General features: G+C 35.3%; 1 protein-coding gene across 1 annotated transcript in view; it reads right to left on the bottom strand.

The window, feature by feature from the left end:
- The window catches only part of RGS7 (regulator of G protein signaling 7), a 545,100-nt gene that overhangs the window by 64,265 nt on the left and 463,098 nt on the right, over nucleotides 1-17,737 (bottom strand). Inside the window, exons 5-6 of the mRNA XM_027122480.1 lie at nucleotides 9,012-9,118; nucleotides 4,285-4,336 (exon numbers count right to left, since the gene is read on the bottom strand). Coding sequence (XP_026978281.1) covers nucleotides 4,285-4,336; nucleotides 9,012-9,118 — 159 coding nt within the window. The remainder of the gene's footprint in view (nucleotides 1-4,284; nucleotides 4,337-9,011; nucleotides 9,119-17,737) is intronic.

Below are 17,737 nucleotides of genomic sequence, written 5' to 3'. Positions count from 1 at the left end.
TACTTCAAAAATAGACATAGCAGGGACAGAGTCATCAAAAGTGAACGGCAAAGGTTTTAGGTGTTCTATGTAGGACTATTACATAGAACTGTAGAGGCTCTATTAAAGGTCTTATGAAACAAACAATTTAAAACTTAAGTGCCAAAGAGAATGAAGTAGGAACTGCACTACACCACACAATTTTATTAACGGGATGAATATTTTGGAAAGCATTTCAGTGCCTTAGGTCAAGAAACAAACTAATTTTTAGAAAAGTGAAGTTCTTCTATTTTCCCCCAAATCTTGAATTCTAAGTTTTTCAATATTATATATCATGGAATTATTAATATACAAAGATTTAAGGCATTGGTATTTTGTCAACTAAGATTTAAGACACAGACATGAAGTTATATATGCTATTAATTTGATTTTGCTCATGCATTTATTTTAAAGTTCACTGATTTATTGTGTATTCAATCTCTCTAATCATAAATTCCTTGTCATCCATCCCCAAAATGCAGTATTTGGTTATAGCAATCTTTATACCAATGTTAACTAACCAACTTAAAATCTGTCCCTGAAGGAAAAAAATTACTATTTATCTCAAAGCTGCTGTGATTATTTTAAGTCAGCATACAATTGTTATGATTGGCCAACCAGAACTCTAGTATTATTTCAGCATGGTTTTCACAGGTGGAACTTAGTGATGTCTAGTTCTTAGGGTCAGTAAGTGGAGTCTCTCTCCCTAGGCCTGAAAGACCTCACAACATCCTGGAGAAAATACATGCCTTTGGTTGAATGTTTTCTGAGGCACAACCATCATCCTACAAGATAATGCAAGTTCCGGACAATTTTCATTGTTAAAAGGTCCTTATGTTGAGAACACCTCTGCCTTTCTGCAATTGTCATATGTTGGTCTCAGTTGGCCCTAGGATGAGATGAGTATGGCACTTGCCTAGGGGGCGAAAGTCAAGGGAGTGCCAAAAAACTCACTAATCAAGAAAAATAATACTTTAATGTAATATATGAGAAAATAAAACTGCAAAAAAATCTACAATGAACAAAATATAAAAGTATTCAATAAAGATATGCTCCAACAGGGCTAGGATTTGGGTGAAGTGAGTGACGTAAGTCATACAAGTATAGGGTCAGCTCCTGTCTTTATTGGAAATTTTGATTTCTTGGGGTTCAAGTCCTATATGAACATTGGAGATTTAACCCTCAAAAGGAGCCAGACGAAAGATATTGGTCAATGTGTGATCATCTGTAGGAACTTCAATGTGCAATGTGTGTGCTTAGAGATATCAGTGAACTTCCTGTCTCTCGCTTCTGTTTTAGTTTGCTACCACCACTACTGTCTCTACTTCTTATCACAGTTCTCTTAAACTTCCTGGTGTCTTGGCCTCCAGCCCTCATTGCAATCCTTTTATACTAGATGATTCTTATGCAAATACACCTGGGAAGTCCATTCCAGACTCCATTTTAATTGGCTTGGATTGGAATAATTTTGTACTTGGGTGAAAAAATACCAGAAATCTCACACAACTTGATTTTCAAAGTACTGTGTTTTTTCATAGCCCTTTAGTCCATATTGCCTTGTCTTAGCCATTAAACATGATCAACATATTCTATTTTTCTACAAAACCAAGGTAACCATGGAAAAGTGTTTCTCCACATAAACTGACCTAAGAGGTTTATGTTTTGCAGAGGCTACCTAGTAAGTTTGAATTGGTGATGGAAATAGACATTAGATACTAATAGAATATAAGAAACCATTCTTTAAACCTGCTTTAAGCAATAAACTCCTGTCTGCCCCAAGCTGTCTCAGAATAAACAGCCTAACTAATCACTATTATTTCTATTGGGCCTCACACCCAACTACATCACAGTATCAACATCCTCTTTATAAGCAAGTGTTCATACTTTATAAATGTTCTTTAAATAAATGGTGGTAGAAAATTCGAAGTTGGATAATTTGAATTGCTTCTATACTTGTACCTAAAAAGAAAAATCATAGAAGACAAAGCATCATTGCCTGTAGGAGTGGAACAGTGTCTGAGATCATTATCATCTCACTTCCTCTAATTTTTTCTATAACTTTTTATTGAATAATTATTTTATTCTTCACTTGTATATAATCCAAGCAAATGAGACTTAAACAGGTATATGTTTATTCAGGGGGGGAAACAAATAGAATAATAAAGACTATGCTTATTTTTAGTTAAAAATTGCAGGCTCTCCAGGTTTCGGGAGAAAGTTTAGAAGATGATTCCCTTTGAAATGGACACCAATAAGAGCTAATGTTAAACTGAATGACATTAATAATTTTGAGATGACTGACTTTGAGGAATGTTCTGTAAATGATTTTCTGTGTAAGCCATGCCATTTCCTTGGCCTTACCACAGAAACATTAATCTACTGTGAAGTGCTGAAACACGAACTGCAATTGGGAACACTAACATATTTATGAAAAACACAAAATATGGAGTGAGAGAACATTAAGAATAAGAATTTGCTTTTCTGTAAGGAACAGAGGCAGTTTATCTGTCAGGCAATAACAATGACGACCGAAAACAATTTTGATTTATTAAGTATCATAGGAGCAATACCAGTTTTTTAGGCATATTAATTTGGGTTATTTCAACAACTTTAGAAAGTCAATATTATTATTTCTGCTTGAATAGTGAGCAGACTGAGGCTCAAAGATGTTACATGCTTGCCCAAGTCACACAGTTAGTATGTGGTACATCGTTGTGGCAGTATCTGTGGTCAGGTCTGTCTGCCTCCAACACCTGGGTTTTTCTCCATGACCTCCTTCTCAGGTGTGCAGGTATTTTCTCCACTAGAACTTCATACTCTTTGGTGAAATAATTCCCAGGTATCATCCCAGGTTGGAGAAAATACATCACAAAGTTCTCCAACTCAGATCCACAAATCGGCAGGTTTTTTTTGTTTGTTTGTTTTTTGTTTTTTTAAATTAACTTCTTTCTCCAAGTGCGTCAGTTTTGAAGAATGTGTACCCTGGATGAAAAAAAATCAACATTCCCACTACTGGAAAGGAATCATCTATTCTCTCTATTAATGGTTCAGTATTCTGGTTTTCAGATTGTCTTCCATAAATTATGTTAGTTTGAATCTTTGGTTGGCACCTGACCACCCTTGGATGAACTATGAAATTCAACTTTCTGAAATGATAAAAATGAGGGATGACTCCATGGGCTTTCCTATGGTTTTCTTACAAAACGTCTCTCCAGGAGCCAACAAAAGCCAGATTGCTGTGAAGTTTCTGTCTTTGAACATGCTGGCACTCTGCCTCAAATGCCTTCTCTGCCTTGTTTCCTGAAAAATCTCCCCTCCTTTAAAATCCAACTCAGATGCCCTCAGTTCTTTTGTGAAATCACTCTAGAAACCCTCAAAGTCACTCTTATTCTTTTAAACTTCCATATATTTTACACATACCACTATTATATTCCCTCAGCACTTCCCAGCAACTCCTTCTGTATAATTCCCTTTTCTCGTCTAGCCTATGAGTTACTCAACAGTGTAGATAGTCAGAGTCTCCTTGTTATCCTAGCACCTACTATAACACTTTGCATTGGAACAAATCCTCAATGAATACTTGTAGAAATGACATTTAAAAACCATACATACAATATTATTTTTGAAAACTGTAGCCTTCAGGAAGATGTAAGAAGATGAGCACTTATTAGGGGCCTATTTCCTTGAAGAGCTTAACTAAGATCATGGTTGTTGAACTGAGTTCATTCTAAGTTGACTGAAGTTGATTCACTATGATTAAATTTCCTATTGTATCTTTTCTTTTGCTTGCATTTGGCCTTTCATGTTTAACAAAACCTTCTGCTTGTAGAATCATAGGATGCCTCAAATAATAGTGAGAAAAATGGAGTCTGGGAAAGGCAAGGGATTTACCACAAATCATAGCTAAATAGGAGACGTGAACTAAAACTCTGGCTCTCTGAGCCCCTTTGTTACTCTTTCTAGTAGACCAAGGTGGTACAGAAAAAAAAAAACAAAAAACCCTTTTAAGCTTGTTTATAGCTCTTTCATCTATTCAGAAGAAAGTATTTTTTTTAATAGTCACAGGGGGCACTATAACATGGAATAAGCTGCCACCAGGTTTGGTGACTTTCCAAACAAGGCCATTCATAAATTCAATGTTAGAAATATTAGTCCCATACTGAAAACTGTGCTTTTCTTTTCTCAGTGACAAATAATAAAATGCAAGCATGGGTTCATCCATACACACTAGTTGTCAATAATAAAATGAGGAGATATTGCACTGACCATAGTCTGTGTTTTCTGGCTCCCAACAATTTGATGGCCAAAAATAGGGTGTCTGTGGAATGAAAAGAAGTGGAACTTAGGTTAGGCACATAAAGAATTAGTGGGGTTCCTGGTTTATGAGCTGTGTTTATCTTCAGCAATTACCTAGAATTTTGCTAACAATGTATGTTTTATTACCCAGAAAAAGTACTCAGAGAGGCATTGTAAGGTTTTTCTTTTACATTTACTTTGCTAAGCAATTGTTCAGCTTCCAAATAGGTGCAGCACCAGCAGGTATTTAAGACAGTGTTCATTTGCTACAATTGTATGTCATCTGACAAAAAGGTAAAAGGACTGATTGCATTATTCAAATAAAAAGTGTTAATACACAAAGACTGAAAGCAAAGTATTATATTCAGGAAGACTCATGATGAGCTATGTTTAAATTTAGCAAATTGTTTTTTATGATTTATGTATTTCATCATTGCCCTCAGTAGATCCAAAAGTTCAACCGTCAGAATCTTTCCTTAAGATCTGGCAATCATTTGCTTGGTTCTATTAATTATATAATGCAGCTCTCAACATTATCCAGCTAGATTAAAACAACTTTTCCCCCTCACTTTAAAAAATATTTCTGGATAGAGACACTTATTACTCTAAATTTTTAAACTGCACAAGTCAGAGATGATTTTTTTTAACTAATAACTTAGTTGATTGCTTAACAATAGACAGATACATGATTCTGTGAAATTCTGGAAACTGATGAAACTACAAAGAAAATATCTGATTGAGAAAACCCAATTATTATCATCAGCATGTTATATTTTCTGATAGGGCTTTTCTAGCCCTCATGGCTGGACATGCTTGGCTCCAGACCCCGAGGATACTCCATCACCACCAGTCTACTCTTTCAAACTGTTTCCTTGGATGATGATGGCTCTGGAATTCAATGGAACAGTGACTACAGACGTCAGCCTTGTGGGCTTAATTATATTTATTAGTCAATTATATTAACAATCTGTGTGTAACAAGCATATTTAGGGTAATCTCTGATTACCTGTTTGATAATTCTGCCTTCTAGAAGAGGGACTCTCAAGGGGGGAAAAGGGTAATTGGGAGAACTGTTTGAATCTCTGGGAGAGAGCCCTTCCAAACAGTTTAGGACTCCCAGGGGATTTGATTTACCCTCTATGCTTTCTTGGGAATTGCTCCAGTATCATAAAGAAGGATACTAATACTAATTTTGTATATATATGAACAAAGTGACAGAATACATTTAGAGGGTAAAAAAGCTGAAGCACTAGATAAAGGGGGATACCAAGGCTTTATACAGCACCCCCTCCTTGGCAAATGAATCCACTTAACCTAGTCTGAGAGTAAAACTGGGTCACTACTCTAGGAGAACCATAGAGAAACAAAGTAGTTAAAAAATCTTCCTTTCATGTGGGCTGCTAGCTTTTGAGATACTTCTCATAGAATGCAATATTCCCTTTGGGTTGCTTCTTTATTTTGGGAGGGGTGTGTGTGTGTGTGTGTGTGTGTATGTGTGTGTGTGTGTGTGTACGTGCACGCATGCGTATGCATACCTATTTATCTAACTCTAAAAATATATACTCTAGTCAGACTGGTCAGACACATACTTTTTTTCTCAAAACCACAAGGAATGTTTTCAATAGCATTCTTATAATTTTTCTTTATTTTTCTATCATTTACTTTAGTGAAAATTTCCTGACTGTAAAAATAAATGAATGAAGCTATTTTATCCTGTGATATTATGTGGAAAAGGCACAAAACCAACACTCTTCACTAATATTGCAAGATTTTTTTTCTAGGAAAAATATTTTGATTTGTAGTAAAAGAAAATTTAAATAACAAACTCCTATAGTTTGTTGGAATTTAAAAATTTACTTTCACAGTCAAACTAGGCTTTAGGACATTTTAATGTATGAGTTTCTCTGCTTTTCAGAGTTTGCTTCTTTAGCCATAATAAAACAGATCCAAAACTGTCTAGCCATTGCTCAGTAATCTTTGGCACCTATACTAATGTGATGAAAGTCATGAAAGTGACCTGGATAATCATGTCAGAACTCAATTTCAGTTAGCTAAGGAGGATAAATTAGACAATTGCAAGTTTACAGTAAATACAAAAATCATATGATTGAAAAATTGAGACACATTTACTGCGGCATACCAGTGAAATTAAAGTAAGAGTTCTGTTTGCCTCAAACTCATGCCCCAAAGCTTTTTCATATTCCTAATGATGGTTAGAATCTCAATCATTCACTGGAGTAATTGTAAACACAATATTGCAAGTTTCCTATTTTAACCCATGATTTTTAAAATCCTTCCATGGAGTTGAATTTCAATTCAATGTAATAAAGAACTTAATGCTGCTTGGAACCAACACAAAAATGGAAGTAAACACTTTGAACAATAATGTATTTTCTGTTATTAGAGCTGTTCAAATATAAACTAATTAATGCCTTGGTAGACACTGTAGCAGGAATTAAATAATCCCTGATTTTTCTGGGGTTTCTTTTGTTTGTTTTTAAACCCTTGGTTTTTAGATTGTATGGTTATTAGATTTACAAATATGCCATGTTTCTATCCTATTTTGAATGTGGATGTGTCATTAAAATCTTTAACATTTAATATTTAACATTAATTCATGTAATTTAAAAGATTATCTATCATCTATTTAGGCATATTGAACTTGATAATCTTCTGCCTATACCTAGTAGTGATGTAATTAGTTTATCATTTGTACTCATTCCCTTGCTTTGTTGTAAAGTTCTTTAAAAACAGTCTCTCCTTTTCTGCAGAATGCAGGGTGATCCATTCCCAGCTTTGCTCATCTTTGACCCACGAGCATGACAATAAAACCTTGTCTGGGGCCTCCCTGGTGGTGCAGTGGTTGAGAGTCCGCCTGCCGATGCAGGGGACACGGGTTCATGCTTGGTCTGGGAGGATCCCACATGCCGTGGAGCGGTTAGGCCCGTGAGCCATGGCCGCTGAGCCTGCGCGTCCGGAGCCTGCGCTCCGCGACGGGAGAGGCCACAGCAGTGAGAGGCCCGCGTACCGCAAAAAAGAAAAGAACACCTTGTCTGCCTACTAACTTCAGTCTGGAAATGACAACAGCAGAGTTAAAGGTTGTAAATTATACTAATTCAAGACATCACCACTAATTTTAGGCCATGTCTCAGCTAGTTTGTTTTGAGGGAAATTTTTGAATTAGATAATTGTTAACAGATAGACTATATTCAATGTTTCCCTTATAAATATATTATATTATACACAGATGATTTTACTTGTAATATTGATAGCGAAGATGGATAAAAGTTGGTATTTTTGTTAAAAAAATACATTTCATTTAGAATTTGTAAGAAATTTTTAGGCCTAACGTTTACTTAGAGTCTGCATATGAAAAACTTGTATAAGAAAATAAAATTTTATGGAAAATGTGATCCTGCAATAGCAAAGTAACTCCTTTTAAAAAATCAAAAAGTGTTAGTAACACATACATAATTTGTTTGCTAATCACTAATAATTTCTATTTATTAAATTGCTAACTTTAGGACCACAAGTTACTCTAACTTAATAATAAGCTGTTTTAAGCTACCATTACCTTAAATTTAACTCTATAAAGGATAAAGCTTCATTATTTTAAAGCCTTTTAAAATTAAGTGATTCAACTAATTTAAATTGCTTGAATACTTAGGTCAGTATCACAGTTTCAGGAGACTGCTTTATTTACTAGCCATTCAGTGCAGAAAGTCCTATGATTATTTGCCTTCGATAGACGTGCCCTAAGGAAGTGGTAGTGAGAGTTTTCTAGGAGGACAATGATCTTTGACAACAATTTTTTAAAACATATTCCCTCTGTTTTCAACTGCAAAGTCCAAGCAAGTCCTTAGGCATCCAAGTCACTTTATTTAGATATAGAACATCTAATCATTCAGAGCTAGTGAGAAGAATGCTCCAATGTCTAAAAGTTGGACGATGGGGAGAATCCTCTGAAAATACCTAGAGCTAGAGTTTGAACTCTGGCATATATGCCTTAATTTTTTTAGGCTGGAATCTTCCAGTCAGTTACTAATGAACCATAATGTCTAATGAAATGTAGAATACACTTCAGGTAAACCACTGTAAACTCAAGTGTCAACTGAATGCTCAATAACTGAAATTAGAGTCCACAATCATTTCCTGAAAGATTATTCTTTATAGGTATCTCATCTGAAAAATGACCTAGAACTACTCTTGTCAGTTTATAAGTTATCTAAGGTGGCTTCCTGTCTCAGATAAGTATATGCACGCAAAGCATCATGCATATCAGTCTTCATAGACTTGTAGGTCTCAGACATGCAGAAGATATGTATTTATTAGCTAAATTCTATCCTGGAGCTTCAAGCATTCCCATGACTATTTGCTTGGACTGTAGATGGCTCTGGATCACGCAGGGTCTAGAGTGTAACAAATTTAGTTAATCTCTCAACTTCCTTCCTAGCAAATAAATGTTACTTACAGATGAACTCTCTCATCTTCGTGAATTCCATTGTCACTCTCTGAATTTTTCTCAAACATTTTATATAAAATATAATTTAAATCATCACACAATTTAGCTTTCACAAATCATTAGATTCTAACTAGCTTAAGTCAAAGTAAAATAAGTCATAATTTTCAAAATTTTTGTAAAACAATGAAAATGCAGACTTGTTTTTACTGTTAAAGAATATTTTTATTAAACTTACTTGGAACCGGTAAAAGGTGCCATCATCCTTGAGTGTGAGGACATGATCCGAGATTGGAAAGAAGTAGCCATGGGCAGCCATTAGTGTTCCCAAATGGAGTGCCTCAACTGTTTCATGAAAATAAACAAACCAAAAAACACATATAAAAGCTCTCTTTAAAACTGTTGACTTATAGCCATGTAGAATTTTATCTTGTTCCATTTGAACACATTCTTGCATTGGAATTCTCAGCATCCTGAAAAGCCTGTCTTTGTACTTCTTCTTTCAGCTCTTCCACATAAGGTACTAAGATGGCTCTGCTTCCTGGTAGTGACTGTGCAATGACCAACACTGCATGGCGACCAGCCCATGAGAACATAAAGTTATGGAACATTGAAACTGAAGGTTTTTCCTGAAATCACAGAATCTGGTTCCTTCATTTTATAGATGGGACATATTTTGCTATATGTTAATAACCTTCCACAAACAATTCTATTTGGCATTTATATAGCACTTTAAACTTTAAAAAGTGTTCTTGCTTGCATCACACCCTGCCCTGTAATATGAATTTCCAATACTATCAGCAATTTTTCTAATGATATGGACCATTACTAGAGGCAATGTTAACAGGCAATGTTAAGGCATCTAGAAAAATTTATGCTGCACTAAGTGAGCCTGCAGTCTGTGGTTGGCCAGACTGTTCTAGCTTTTACTACTCTGTATACAGTATTCTACATACGAACTATGTAGAGGTTTATATGACAATGAAAACATTATATTTTCCCAGTAGTCTGGGAAATAGTTGGAACATAATACTTTAATTTATGCAGTAAATTACTCTCCTCACTTCCATGCCTATATTGGCTAATAATAAGATAATTGTTAAATTTTACCTGTAATGGGCTACTACAGTGCCCCTTTTAATTATTATCTAACATCTTGCAAATATTTTAATTGGTAACTTCTTCTAACTCCGGCCTCCACTCCACTGATTTTGTCAATAATAAAGAACAACTGCCAATCATCCTCTTTGTCATGTGTCCAGAGACTGTTATTAAGTGTCCCAGTCATCTTGTTCACACTACCAATCAAGTCTCTCCCTGCATAGAATGTTCTTTTTCTACAAAGGAGGATTTTTTCATCACTTACGCATCCCTTTAGTTCAAAGTCAAGGTCTTCTCAAAGTCTAAGCTGCTTGTAAGTATATACCCACATATTCTGTGATTCTTATTAAAGCTCAGGAGGTAGTGTGATATTGTGGGAAGAACAAAACCTTTGGAGATACTCACTAGCTTTCGTTACTTAAATTCTCTGTAACTCTCCTTAATAGAGGTAATAATAGAGGTAATAAACCCACCTTGCAGAGCTGGTATGAAAATCAAATAAGAATATATATAAAGAAGAAGATGGAATAGTACCCTGTGCATAGTAGATACTCAACAGGTGGTAGCTATTGTGCTTCATTATTTACACACTGAATGATTTTTACTTTTCTTTAAAGTACTTTCAGGAAATCCACTTCCATAAATTTGCCTTCAACTCGGCTGAGTGGGGGAGCTGGCAGTCCTAAATAGCATCAGCCAGTTATGTCTTCTTTTTGTGGATTATTTATAAAATTAAAATGGCAAGAGGATCTGTGAAGAATGCTGGCCTATAATAATGAGCAGGTGCTTACAGCCTTGGTCATGTTCAGAATCCCTGGGTGTTCCTGTCTGGTAGTCCTGGGCAGAGCAATATATTACATCTGTTTGGGGATTTCAAAGTCAGGTGGTCCACCTATCTTGTTACAATCATCTTATTCATTTTATTCCAGGAGTCTGTGGCCTAGGAAAATATTATTAGCACTACTTTCCAGAAAGGTAAATTGAATTATGGCACATGGGGAAATTTTCAGAGTATAGATACAAGAAAGGAGAACAGATGCCCAGAAAGATTAATAGTAAAGTTTCTAAACTCTAAGCACAGGGAAGAGTGTGACTAAAATAAAACAAAGAAACATCAAAAAACAGGTGCTAATGTGTTGATGAGGATTAGAAAAACATAGTGTAAGTAAATATAGGGACGCTGCAGAAAAGAAAATCAGAAGCAAATGAACATAAGCAAGTTCTTACATTTCTGTATTCAATAGATACTAATTATATGATAAATCATACATTTCTAGAGGGCAAGATGAATGTCTGCAGGTTTTCTTCACATAACACTACCATAATTAGGCCTGCATAAATGTTTGCTGAAGAGAATAATAGTGAATTAGCAAGTAATCTCAACCTCTTTTTTCAAGGTACAATACTCCGTTTTTGTTTGGTTTAATGATATATATTCTCATTTTGCAACCCTCCAACAGATTCTCATGCTCCATAATTTTATTAATAAGGAAAATTGGTTTTGATAGGTTTTTTAAATGCCTTGAATTCAATAGATGTACATTTGTGGCGGTATCAATAAGATCAAAATTTAGTTTCTGCATGGCCCACACATAGTTCTATGTAGAGGTCAAATCAAACTATTTAACTTAATATATAAGAGGACTGAACTTCTAACAAACCTTATAAAATGATTTCAAGGTCATTGGTCAAACAGTAACCTAGAGAGATTGAGATTGGACAAGTTACATGCTCTATCACAGGACCTCCAGAGAACATGACCAAGACAGGATGAATGGTTAGATGAAAATCAAGGCAGCGGGGTGAATTTTCTGTCTCATTTAAGGCTATAAGCTTGACATGTAGCATAGCAATAGCAAAAGTAGCTATTGAATCAGTATTTACTGAATGAGTGAATAAGTAAATTTATGAATAAATGACATATGGAGTATGAAAAACATATACTGCACAAAAAATACTAGTTATCTTGTGTCGTGATGATGAGCAGCTTACACTTTGCCAAGATAATTTAGATGTTCATAATATCTTTTCAAAATACTTTTAAAGCTTTTGAGGTGGGACTGTTCTAAGTGTTTTATATGGGAAAAGATAATAGTGATATAAATGGCATAAACACCACTAAGAGATCTTAGGGTGGGCTTGGGATAGTTTTCTCAAGGTTGAATTGTTTATTGTGAGTAATAAGCATGGAGCTACATTTCCCCATGATCCAGCTGCCCCTGAATCTCAGCACAGCCTTAATCTAATAAGAAGCTGGAGGACCACTGGCAGTCTTGGAACTAAGTGTTGAAAGAATCTAATGGGTAGTCTATCAAGATCACCCTCCCAATAATGGCGCACCAGATAGGCCCACAACATTATGCTTCTTAGCAAAATAATTACTAATAAATCGTCTTGCACATGTGTTATCCACGTCACCCACACAACTGGATAAACTTCAACAATAAACTTACCATTAAGATTCCAGTTTATTTTCCATTTGGATGTTCAAGCCATGAACAAACCGAGAAGTAAAAATGCATCTCTAAACAACTGTTACTATGTGAACAACGTAGTGTAGCTTTGTTAAGCCTGATGCACTCATTGCATTACTTCGCCTTAAACGCTTAAACAACAGAATTATCAAAATCCTTTAAAAGTAAAAGGAATTCTGCATGGTGTAATTTGCTTTTGAATCACAATGACTTCAGGAAGTTAATAGGATAAAAAGCATACTATAAAAGAGACTTGTGTGTTCAGTTCTATATTTCCATATGTAGAAATATATATTTCTATATTCAGTTCTGTATTTATAACATATTTTCAGAACTCAGTAATATCTTCTTTACCCAGGGATCCCACAGCGGGTAATCTCAGCATCTCCCAAATATATCCTATAATTTCACAGCGATGGAACAATGCCTCTGAGTGAAGAAATAATAATACAAAATTTCACTAAATCTTCTATTTTTATTCCTGTCATGCATTTTTACTTTTATGTGTATATATTAGCAAATGTGATCATTTCATTATCAACACAGCATACGTGATGTAGCAAATATGATTAGTGTTATGGGGAGTAGTATTTTAGAAGGAAATCCACTCAAAATAGAAAAAAAATGACAGCCGATGATACGACATCAAGGAAAGAAAAACTAAAAAGTAGACAGAGGTAAGTTATTAAATAGTAAAATAACAGACATTTATCATGATGATTCTGAGTCATAAAGGAAAGATTTTGTTAAACTTGTTATTCTCTAAGAAGACAGGGAAGTGGTCATTAGAGAAATATTTCAAAATATTACACGTTTTTTAGAATAGGCATTTGCAAGGTAAGATTAATCATGTAGAAAAATCACATACTCAGAAGATTTTTTTTCTCCGACAAGGCCAAATAAAAGTGAACTATTACTACAGTTAGGGATTTCTGAGGTAGGTCTATCTTCTCGATAGTAAGAGTTAGTGAAAGAAGTAAGTATTAGGGCTTTTCTCCTTTTTTTTAAAAAAAAAAATCATTTCCACATAGAAAAATGAAGTGCCACTTGCCTTTTAGCAATCAAAAATCAGGATTTAGAAGCGTACAATATGGTAAAATAGATTAAATAAGATAAAATAGATTCTATTTGGGAGAAACAAAAACAGAAGCATAATTTATACCAACTTTGAAGCTTACACTAGGTAATTAATGCAAGTGAATAATATTTCCAAACAAAGGAGCACAGTGTTGGGTGAAGCAGCTAGGATGTACAAGCCAGCCACTTGGGTTCAAACTCTGACTCCCTCATGTGCTAGCTGTATGACTGGGGCAGAAGGCTCACATTCTCTGGGCCTGTGTCCTCATCTGTAAAACAAAGATAATAAAATGCGATGTTAAAAGTCTGTTGTGAGGAACAATTGAGATAAATGTGCAAGGCACGTAAAATAAGGCCAGCCACATAGAAGTGCTCCAAAAATGTGAGTTATTATCGGTTAGTTGATATTATGAAAGGACACATTCAGTAGCACTTAGTCTAGTGCAAAAGGCAGTGGGGAAACCAGTAGCTGGTATTGATCCAGGCTTCAAGATCATGTTAAACACTTCCAACTGAACACTATTTAAAGTCTTCCAGGTGATCAGACTGGGATCTTTAGTGTACAGATGATGAATCTGCTCTGGAATACACTTACACTTATTCCTAGGCAGCAAAGAACACTACCCAAATCCCAAAGATTTGGTATCATAGTTATAGGAAGAGATTTCCAAAGGTAACATATTCTGCACACCAGGTTTACAATCTGAAACACGAAAATGCAACAGATCAGTGAGAACTCCCACAGTTCAGGAGCTGGGGGCTGGCAGGAATGATATGAGGACACACCAAGAATGGCAATGCTGAAAAACAACAGTGACAGAGGAAGCACAGGAACAGCAGTCAGAATGGAGAGGATTTCTTAAGGAAGCATAATATTTTCCCAGGACTCAAAAAAATTAACTTATTAAAAAATTGGTACTGAAAGTAACAGGATCAAACATCAATGGCCCTTATCACACACTTAGGGTAGAAAAGTCTAGTTGCCTAGTATCAGTAAGTATGACACCTTAAGAGATTATTTCAATATGAAGAATAATGCTGAAATTTTTAAAAAGAGAGAGAAAGACCTATGTGACATTGGTGTGGAGAATTGGTTTAAGATCTATGTTATCTGGTAACTATAGGATATCAGCACGTTCATTTCACTGATATAGTATATCCTTCTGTATAAATGGTAGTTCCATCATTGTGTAAAATCAGCTGCACTTCAACAAGATTCTATTTTATTTATATGCGTGATTAGGTGCTAGAATAGTATTCAGATGAGAGAAAACTCACACTGAGTTTATTCAAGAATAGTGTAAGCAATCTACGACAATCACAAAAGCAAGGCAATAATAAATGACAGTGGAAAGCAACATTCCCTCTAAAATTCAGTATATATTCTGCAAAGTTTCCACCAGTTAGTCTGGTTGAATCAGTTGGAAGGAAAGTAAGACACTGAGCTAACTTTAATAGACAGGGACTACTATATATAAAAAAAGATAACCAGAAAGGACCTACTGTATAGCACAGAAAACTATACTCAATACTTTGTGATAACCTATAAGGGAAAAGAATCTGAAAAAGTATATATATAAAATGGAATCACCTTGCTGTACACCTGAAACTAATAAAACATTGTAAATCCACTACAGTTCAATTTTTAAAAAGACAGGGAGCTTCTGCAGCTTATGTTGCTTCAAATCAAAGACAGCACATGCTACTTAACAAGAATGCGTGCATATCATGGAAAAACACGCTCAACTGCAAGTCATGGGATTTGAATTCCAATCATAGTCTAGTTTCTGTGACTGCGTATCTTAAGTTATCTCATTTCTCTGGACCTTAAAGTAGGCATCTGGAAATGCAGGGGTGGATCACTAAACTGTTTCCAACTCTGATTCTATGACATGGTGTGCAATCAACACCCATGCTGGAAGTTGTGGCAGAGATGCTGCCACATTTATTTTGCCTCATTGTATCAAATGGAAATAGATATTTTTCTTTCTTCCTCAGATACTCTTGCCATTGTGCCTGCCCCAATAAAACAAACAATAAATTTAAATGTACAATATGAAATACAATAGCAGATTTGAATTTCAGTTGCTTACAACTCAATCCTATGGTAAATTAAGAGTGATTTGTGCACAGAGCAAATGTAATACTTATTCCAAATAGATAAAAACTGGATTGATGTATGTTCTATCTATATATTTTCAAAAGCTAGTTGTAAAAATGCACACAAATACCCAGTAACTCATGCCATGTGACAGAATGCCCTAAATGCATTTGGTTTGAAAATCACATGTCACTCCTAAAGAATAAGCCACATAGTGGGATTGCTGGGTGGTATGGTAGGTCTATTTTTAGTTTTTTAAGGAACCTCCATACTGTCCTCCATAGTGGCTGTATCAGTTTACATTCCCACCAACCCTGAGAAAACCATACTTCAAAAAGAGTCATGTACCACAATGTTCGTTGCAGCTCTATTTACAATAGCCAGGACATGGAAGCAACCTAAGTGTCCATCAACAGATGAATGGATAAAGAAGATGTGGCACATATATACAACGGAATATTACTCAGCCATAAAAAGAAATGAAATTGAGTTATTTGTAGTGTGGTGGATGGACCTAGAGTCTGTCATACAGAGTGAAGTAAGTCAGAAAGAGAAAAACAAATACTGTATGCTAACACATCTATATGGAATCTTAAAGAAAAAAAAGGTCTGAAGAACCTAAGGGCAGGACATGAATAAAGATGCAGATGTAGAGAATGGACTTGAGGACACGGGGAGGGAGAAGGGTAAGCTGGGACAAAGTGAGAGAGTGGAATGGACATACATATACTACCAAATGTAAAATAGATAGCTAGTGGGAAGCAGCCGCATAGCACAGGGAGATCAGCTTGGTGCTTTGTGTCCACCTAAAGGGGTGGGATAGGGAGGGTGGGAGGGAGATGCAAGAGGGAGGAGATATGGGGATATATGTATATGTATAGACAATTCACTTTGTTATCAAGCAGAAACTAACACACACACACATACAAAAAGAATAAGCCACATAGTCTTCTGATATTACCTGCTCATGGTACTATGTTTTTAAAATCACTATTCCTTAATGATATTTAAACCATAATGAAGTATAAAGCTAATTTCAAAGCTATACCCTTGGATCATGGAAATAGTCAGTTTTTATGAAATTTCTAAGCAAAACAAGATAAAATTTCCTTTTATCTCTATTTTGCAGAAATCATTGCTTCAACTGGGGGTGTAGTGTGGGATATCAGGACTGATGTCAGCAACTGTTTAAATAATCATTACAACATTCAAAGTGAAAAAATTCCAGTTTGCATAAGTACATGTACTTATCAGTTTTCTTTTCTTCTCTCTGTGTTTATATACTGGCTTATGTGTGTGTTGGAAACCTGCAAACAAGTGACGTCTAGAATTCTAATACACAATATATCCCATGGATCTAATCAATAGAGATACTCTTTTGCAAAGAAAAAGTTTGGAGACTAGAGGAAGTAAATTTATTAAAATGAGATGTATTAAAATAATTTTTATTTTTGCTGTTTTAAAATCAGCACAAACTTCCATCAACAATTTTCATTTTAAATATTGAAACTATGATTATTGTATAATACTACAATAAGGCAGGTTCAGAAACATAAAGAAGAAATATGGATGAGCTAATAAAAGGATTAATACCCCTCCACAAAATTATTTTCTATTTTTGCACAATAAGCCAGAATTTATAAACACCAGATATTTTTAAAGGATTAAAATCAATCAGCCTCTAAAAAGTATATGGTTTCATAAGATTCTTCTAATAAAATACATAGAGTAGAAGACTCTATTGCCAGAATTCAAATCAAGAAATTCTAGAGGAGTGGCCAAGATGGTAGGAGTAGAAGGACCCTGAGCTCACGTCCTCCCATTACAATTACAACTATTTACAGAGAAACTACAACTATTTACAGAGAAACTAATTACAACTATTTACAGAGAAATTACAACTATTTACAGAGAAACTATTGATGAGAAAAAACTGGAAGCTAGCAGAAAACATCTTTTACAACTAAAGATATAAAGAAGGAACAACAACAGATGGGTAGGAGGGGCAGAGACCCAGTATAGTCAAGACCCACACCCCTGGGTGGGCTACTTACAAATGGCATGATAATTACAGTTGCAGAGGTTCTCCCCAAGGAGCTAGTGGTCTGAGTCCCACATTGGGTTCCCCAGTGCAGGGGTTCTGCACCAGGAAGACAAGCCCCCAGAGCATTTGGCTTTGAAAGCCAGTGGGGCTTAATTTTGGGAGAGCCA

Source organism: Aethalodelphis obliquidens, unplaced genomic scaffold (assembly GCF_003676395.1).
Source record: "Aethalodelphis obliquidens isolate GAN/ISIS:26980383/991018 unplaced genomic scaffold, ASM367639v1 scaffold24, whole genome shotgun sequence".
Lineage (NCBI taxonomy): Eukaryota > Metazoa > Chordata > Mammalia > Artiodactyla > Delphinidae > Aethalodelphis > Aethalodelphis obliquidens.
This window is presented reverse-complemented; position numbering and strand designations above follow the sequence as displayed.